Raw genomic sequence first — 7,966 nt, forward strand, 5'->3', positions numbered from 1 at the left:
ATGCTTGATTTCTCTTTATTTCTCAAGGCGTTTGAAGCATACAGTGTCATAACTAAGTGCCGCATTCATTTACCCAGACAGCATAAGATGGAGCTGACAGATCCCTTAAACATTTTAATGTGATGGTAAAAAGTGGAAACCTGTTTAGCTCAGCTCAGGTAGTGACAAGACGTACAAGTTTATCTGTAACTGCCATGAAGCCATATAAACAGACGATGATGACCAGGGTGTTTCCTGCGAACACGTAGACCAGTGTGGTGGTCCAGAAAGCAAACATGTACACAGTTCTGTTACAGTAAGGCACTGCAGCCACAGCACGTTGTGCCTCTACAGCTTTCAGGTGCTCTCTGTTTGCCTTACTGCTGATGTTGCCGAGGGCCAAAGTTTGAACCAGTTTCATTAAAGTCTGGTTGTCAGTGGTGATCCAGGTTTGGTTGAGGTTAAGAAGGGTCTGGTTCTGGTTTTCCAAGGTGAGGTTGGGCTTGGTGTCAGGTGCAGTGAGGCCAGGCATGGTGTCAGGTGCAGTGGGAGTGTAGATTGTTGTTGTCGATAGACTGTTGTTGAAGCCGTTTGGGTCGATGGTGTTCTTGGTGTAGTTGGGTGGATATACAGAATAAATCAGGTAACTGCCTGAGTATGGAAAGAGACAAAATGAATGAATGCATTACAGTCACCATCTGTAAGTTCAGTAGATATGTTACACAGAACCATTTGGGAAGTTGTTGTTGGAAACTATTTGGTAAAGGGCAGGTACTTCCAAAAAATACTTGAAATACTTGACAGGTGATTGGATGAACCCTCATGTCTCTGTCACCATCTATCACAAGCAAACTTCAACCAATCTGATCAATAAAGTCAGGTATTTCTTATCATGCTGATGTATGTTCAAGTGTTCATTTTTCTGATTTGGTTTTAATTAGTATTTTGAAGCTATGAAAAAGGGGGTTTACGTTACGACTGACAGTTGAGCCCTGCTTGCGATTGAGTTGACCGGGCTTATGGCCGGGACCACAATAACGCAGTGCCACACCGCTGATTGATCTGAACCATTGTGGTTGGACACAATCGCATAGCTTGAAGCCTAGCAAGAGAGATTTGAGCCCAGCTGCCTTGCACTATTATTATAATGGGGCACTACAAAAGTCTAAATCATTCTAGTTTAACATACTTACATTACAGAATAAAATGATATGAAATGCACAGGAACATAATGAACATGCAGCATCGTATTCATAATATTCGAGGTGGAGGATGCAGACTAATAGCTAATGTCTGCTTTTTAATACATAGCTATTATTAGCCCATGATGATAATGAGATTCTAAGTGTGACTTACCATAGAAGAACCAGATGAAGACAAACAGGACCAGGCTGATGATCCACAGAGTCCAGATTGTGTGGCCCGGTGCTGCTGGACAGAGGTTTGGTAAAGCAAACAGGCCCATAATCAGAAGGGCCAGTATCCCACACACCATCACATACACTGGGATAACTGGTGCTGCTGGACACTCGTACATGTACACTGCTCCTGTTTACACAGAGAAAAAGCATTTGGAAAACAAGGCATTTGTTTATTAGGCTACATGACTGTAGAGGTCATAGCACAACTGTTTGAGTGACTACAATGTGTATTGTGGATCACAAAATGTAAAAACAAAAGAGTTTTTTCTAAAATTCTTCTTTAAAACCTCAATATTGCCTTAACCTTTTAGCGAGAGTTTAAGGTGCCTATAAGGTTTAAGATTTTTAAAGTTATAAAATGATGTCATTAATGAACAGAAAAGACATGTCAGTGGATCACTTACCTATAGTGATCTGGGCAATTGGGAACGCTGTTACAAGGATAATGGTGCATCCTAAAGGAGGATATTGAGAAGGTTGAAATTCAATCTTAATAAATCTAGTTGTTCTTTTTCTTTGCTGTTTGCAGTTACTTACCTGCAATAAACAGACTTGCGCCAAACAAACTACATACACAGTTCCCCGCCATTCTGACTGTTAGAATGTTAACAGGTGACAGTGATGTGCTGTAAAAGAGAAAGGGATACTTCATTACCACAGGTAACCAGACTGACACTGCCGGAGAGCACTGGCTGACTGACTCGTTTGTGAGATAAAATGAAGAGTTACATTTTAGCAAGGAAAGAGAAGAGACTTACCGTCTGTCTTCTACTCGGTCTGTTAGAACAAATGAGTGTCAGGTGGGGTTGTTGGCCAAGTCAACATGTCTCAACTCTTCAGTGTGTCACTATAAGAGACACCTCAGCACATGTAAGCAAGGATTTTCCTCTGTTGAGTCAATATCGCAATATTACCACAGTACTAACACTTTACTACTGCACCTGCCACAACTGATGCTAACAGTAATCCCATTACCAGTGGTAGAATGGGATGGGAGGAGGGAGCCCCAAAAACATTTTAAATAATAGTCTCTCTTCTTTTCGACCTGTTTTGGGTCTCCATCAACTCCTGGGGGAGTGTTTTAGTTTCCTTTAGAGATATCTACGGATGCCCTGAGAGGCAAATGGGAGAAAAAAGAAAAGTCTGATCTAAATTGTATTTTCTTATGTGTATATGAGTTAAGAGGTTAGAAAAACAGGTTAAAAATTGATTTGTTTTTGTTTACTGTGTGTTAGCAAGTTATGTAACATTACTGTCAAAATGTATTTTGTTCGCTGCTAAGAGAAATTAAAACTCACCTGGAAGAAAACATGAATGCTTTTAGTCCTATTTAGAACATGGGATGGTGTTGCGTTTCAGCCTCTTGTGGATGAAATTAGTATTACAACAATGAACACTTACAAAAACTATGTTAAAAATATTTTTCAGATGCAAAAACTTTTAATTATTATTTTATTAACTTAGAACGTTTTTAAGAAATAAACACAGGAGAGAAAACAATTTAAATCAAAAGGATCACCAGATTGTTTTCTAACTTGCATCTCATGGCTTCCAAAGATACACGATGCTCTCTGATAGACAATGTTGTATTTCGAGCCCTGTGCTTTACTATCTTATTTGTGAAAGGTCTTTAGTGTCTTTTAAGGACAATATTATCTATAAAAACTATGGATTCATTATTTAAGATTTTTTTGAACTCCAGAAACTAGTGAACCGTGCCATTTTTTAGCCCTGAGTAGTGCCTGCAGGTCTTCCTTTCAGGCTGCATACAGTTCCAGCAACCTTCTCCAGTAAGGTAGGTCAGCCTATATGTAGCCTGAGAGGTGACATCCAAGATAAAAAAAAGTCTACAAGCCATTCTTGGCACCACTCACTGCTGCTTCTTCAGTTGGTAACTCTGAATGCATGGGACAGTAAAAACTGAATAGAGTCTGCCCTTGTCTGCATTATAGCAGTTGGACAGTGAGAGAACAATGTTCAGAGTAAGAAAATCAACCTGAAATAATAAAAGAAGAAAGAAAAAAATCTGATTTGAAAAGTGCCCCAAGGAACATATCTAGTCCCAGTGTTGCTTGCAACAGTGCCTGCACACTAACTGCCATGAGTCACCACATAACTGAAGATTGTGTGTGTCTTTTTCTCATTACACATTTAAGTGAGTCAGCATTGTTGCTGGAGTCAGCAGATGGTCTGATCAGTGGCTCTGCAACACAGGCAATTACCCAGTGGAAAGAAAGGAAGGTCGGTGCTGTGCTACATGCATGTCTCATACAATGTGGTAGTGTGTGTGTCAGTGTGTACATGTGTGTATAAAAGCACATGTGATAGGGATTTATCAGAACATATATACATATATCATTTGGATATGAACAGACCGTTTTGAAACACATTTGCTCAATAATATTAAATGTTTTCTATGCAACACCTACAAAATAACATCATTTCCAACCCACCTCTATCTGAGCTGAATTATTTCATTATGCATATAAAACACAGACAATATCAGCTGTCTGTGAACACCACTCACAGCCTCCACTGGGAGGAGGTCAAAGGTCATGGACCAGGACTCAGTGGACGGCCACACCAGTTCTTTATTTACTTACATGTTTTTATGGCTTATGTGGTAATATTTGATACCAGCCTGTTGTGTAATGTCCTTTTAAATGAGCAAGGTGGTAGGGGAAGCTTGAATGTTGGTGAATGCTACAGTGGACCAGTCCATGCTGCCCTCTGCTGGTTCCTCAACAATACAGCAGGAACCATAGTAGCAACCTTTCATATCTGTGACTTTAACCCACAACATTTCCTCCCAAAGACAACAAAATACAATCAAAAATAAATATTTTCTTCACTTTTGTGGTACATGCTACAAGATTGTTGATATACCACAAGAAGGCTTCTTTATATGAATTAATCACATCATAATTGTACTTCATTTGAATTATGTGTTGTATAATTTATAAATAATTGTATAATTTATTAATTGTTAACTATCTATCATTATTCTCTGACACCTTACAGAAATTCTAGTTGCAACATTAAACGATATATTTCACATACATACATTATACATTAGCCTGATGGTTTCTCCATTGAGTGTGCGCGCGGGCCTGGCCCCAACCATTCAAACTCCAGATGCACACCTGGGGCCATGTGTCAATATAGAACTGTAATGTAGAATTGATATTACGCTTACAAAAAATATGTTCCTGTAATCAGCTGGAACTCATTTTGCCTTTGTATGGACTGTTTTAACATGAATCCCTGTACCATCTATCTATTATTATATGTTTATTTCACTTGTCTCCAATGTTCTTATATTAAAACTTTTTTATAAGTGAGGATAAAAAAACATTGCTTATGCTCTCTCATTTCCAACACTATTGCATAACATCCCCTGTTTCTCTCACCTGACTCCACTTCCTGACCTCTATCCTACAGGATCTTCAAAACAATAAAGTAATCTACGTTTTGTGCCGCATGTGCAAATTCCAGTTCTTTTATGTTTTACTTTTATTTCAGTGGGAGCAGTCCGTGTCTAGGCTCGGTGCGGTGGCTCTCCACTTCCTCTCCCCTCATCCAGCTCATGTGACAGCGGCTCCGCTCACATTAGCTTCCTCCGCGGCTGGCTCGTTTGGACCTGCAGGTAAGAACACTCGTGTTTGCAGGTTGTTTTCTTACTGAGCTGCTGTAACGGAGCACTAACGTTACATGATGATCAACGTTAGCTGCTCCGTTACGCACTGTGAGCATGTGTGAGCTGTCTGACAGCAGAGGGTTCGTTTTTCTCGCCTTTTAACAAAACCGAAGAAGAAGAAATGATAGTTTTAAAACCGAACTACGGCTAGCTTGCTAACGCCACTGTTGTTGTTGTTGTTGTTGTTATTGGCGAAAGATGCGCGGAGCGAGCAAAGCTGAACAATACGAACACCGTCTGTGCGTTTAACCTTCAGCATTCAAGTTTATACCGGTCACTTCATCAGAACAACAGGCCTACCTTAGAGTCAAATGATCCTACCATTAGGAACTTAGTACTGCATTTAAAATGTAAAAGTACACAAGTATCATCAGCTAAACGCACCCAGAGTATCAAAAATAAGTATATAATACTAAATTAATTTTAGTTCATGGGCAATAGACCTTCACAGCAGCCATTTTCACATGAAATAGTAGGGTAAACCCAGGTGTTACCAATGATTTTATTTAAGGTTCCGTTCCATTTAGTGTATCAGAGCCTTTCCAGAGCTAACATGAACAGTAGCACCCTGACAGTTTGACTTGAATGGAACTTTTTTTGTGATCATTTTTTTTTTTTTTTGTCATGTTCAGGCAGCATACATGAACATTTACAAAGAGTTATATTGTAACCTTGATTACATACAGTGGGTCATTTTTATATATATATATATATATATAAATAAAAAAAAACTTTTTGTCATATTCACTGAAACTTTCACTATATCCTGACAGCAGAACATGAGTTAGATAATCTGTGAAACAATCAGGTTCCTCTGGCTCCTCCTAGTGCTCGTAATGGGCTTTTACAAGAATCCACCGGCCTGAATGCAAACAGCCAATCAGAGCTGAGAAAGAGGTTTTGTGTGGTGATTTGAAGGTAGCTAATTGTAGAGTCTCATTCCCAGCAAAGATATTTGACGACCTGGAAATGAGGACACCTTAGGGACCTCCTCTCCCTGTATATCCACACATCCGGTTCAACTTTCTGTGGGGACAACGAGAAAGCCGAGCATTCAGCCATGGTGACAGGATAAGGACAGGAATGACTGAAAAGAGGCAGCTCCCCATTTGTGGCAATCAATATAGGACTGTACGCTCGCAAGCTAAAAGAGTCACTCGTGAGGATATTCAAGATTATATTGATAATGCCAATTCACCACGATATACTTAACTGAGAGTCTTTATCGAAATACGCTATAATATTGTACATTGTCCCTAGTCCAAAATATTGGCGCCATATAAAAAATACTGATACTCTGCCTTTTAACAATCTGTCAAAGGAGTGTTCCCTTAAATATTGACAGAGTAAACAGATCTGAACATATGTGATAACCATCGCTGAGACAGTCTTCCATTCTTTTTGAAAGGAACAATGTCTGTGGTGAAGCTGGAGGAGTGTCGAGAGCGGATTCGCACAGAACTGGACAACGTGGTGGACTTCTGGCTCAAATACTCTCATGACACTGTACACGGGTACTGTAGTTACTATTGTCTGCTGTAATACTATCAACTACATTGTGTATCCTTGTCTCGAACTTGAACGGCTGCTTCCTGTTTCAGAGGCTTCTTTACTTGTATCGGGAGGGACGGGAAGGTTTATGATGAACTGAAGTACGTGTGGCTGCAGGGTAGACAAGTGAGTCTCTGTGGTGATACTGGCTGTGTAAAACAAGCAATCCACCTGTTTGAAACGTGGTTATCTGATGTTATGTCAATATTTTCGCTTGCTTCTTTCACAGGTGTGGATGTATTGCCGCCTGTACCGAACCATGGATCGCTTCCGCAAGCCTGAAATCCTTGAGGCAGCAATAGCTGGTGTGTGAATGTAAAGCTTGATTCTGCTAGTTTAACTTGAGTCAGAGCAGTTGCGAGTCCACTTTATCAAGAAGTGTCTGGATTCATCAGAAGCTCCACAGTTTTTCTTTATTGTCACCAGTGTCTCAGAGCAAGATAAGTTTTCTCCATGTTCCATTGTTCCCAGACTATAAATTCCAATCTTTTTCAGGACCCTCGGAACTTTCCTCTAGCATGAACATAATGCTACACTTTCCACTATTCAAACTATCCAAAAATTGTAGCTTCTGCTTGGATATATAAAAAAGTCAAAAAAGTGATGGAAACACCATTTGGGAAACATAAATGTTTCACAACAAGCTATTAAATACATACGGAGCTTTCAGTCTGGACCAGTGTAGGGATGGCTGTGGGTAGATACTGGTTGGTTAAATGCTCCCCAGATGATAAACCCTGTAGTTTTAATGAACCCAGATCACTTTTAGCAGTACTGGTGAGCCTTGGGAAGAATTCATGTCTGTTGTTCTTTCAGTTCAGCACTTTAGTATTATTGGGTGTCATGAAGATGCTACATCTTTTTTTTCCTCAAAAGGATATTCTCATTTTCCAACACTTTTAGTTTTTTATAAATTACCGTCCCCCTAGTTGCCCGAATTCATCACTTGGAAACATTTGTAAAAACACAGGCAGATTCAGATATTTTCACCCTAAAAGCCTGGATGCCCAGATGTTGAGCTGCAGATCAACAGCACAGTGTCACTTTTGTAGACACAGGTGATTAATGACAGCCATGATAGCGTTTGCTCTGTACTTTCCGCTCATCATCAAGGCACATTAAGTGCACAACATGTCGCTACTGTTGGGTAAACCTTGGATCTGCAAAATGCCCCCTTTTTTACAGCAACTAAGAAAAATAGCCTTTTAGCTTGACCACAGTTTATATGTGACGTTAGCTAGAAAGCTTTTATATATATATATATATATATATATATATATATATATATATGTGTGTGTATGTATGTATATATATATGT

The 7,966-nt window shown here is 39.5% G+C and overlaps 2 protein-coding genes across 2 annotated transcripts in view; one reads left to right on the top strand and one right to left on the bottom strand.

Moving 5' to 3' along the window:
- On the bottom strand, positions 1-2,026 carry LOC118324783 (the record flags this gene model as incomplete). Its single annotated transcript, XM_035657248.1, is given in 4 exon segments — positions 1-630; positions 1,336-1,527; positions 1,805-1,855; positions 1,938-2,026. Coding segments are annotated over 4 exon segments (771 nt in total). The 3' UTR covers positions 1-154.
- A 2,835-nt stretch (positions 2,027-4,861) lies between these two features.
- The window catches only part of renbp (renin binding protein), a 12,944-nt gene continuing 9,839 nt past the window's right edge, over positions 4,862-7,966 (top strand). The window contains exons 1-4 of the mRNA XM_035656820.1: positions 4,862-5,046; positions 6,506-6,611; positions 6,699-6,774; positions 6,878-6,953. Coding sequence (XP_035512713.1) covers positions 4,881-5,046; positions 6,506-6,611; positions 6,699-6,774; positions 6,878-6,953 — 424 coding nt within the window. The 5' untranslated portion in view covers positions 4,862-4,880. The remainder of the gene's footprint in view (positions 5,047-6,505; positions 6,612-6,698; positions 6,775-6,877; positions 6,954-7,966) is intronic.

This window comes from Morone saxatilis, unplaced genomic scaffold (genome assembly GCF_004916995.1).
Source record: "Morone saxatilis isolate NCDOM2014 unplaced genomic scaffold, NCSU_SB_2.0 Contig15, whole genome shotgun sequence".
Classification (NCBI taxonomy): domain Eukaryota; kingdom Metazoa; phylum Chordata; class Actinopteri; family Moronidae; genus Morone; species Morone saxatilis.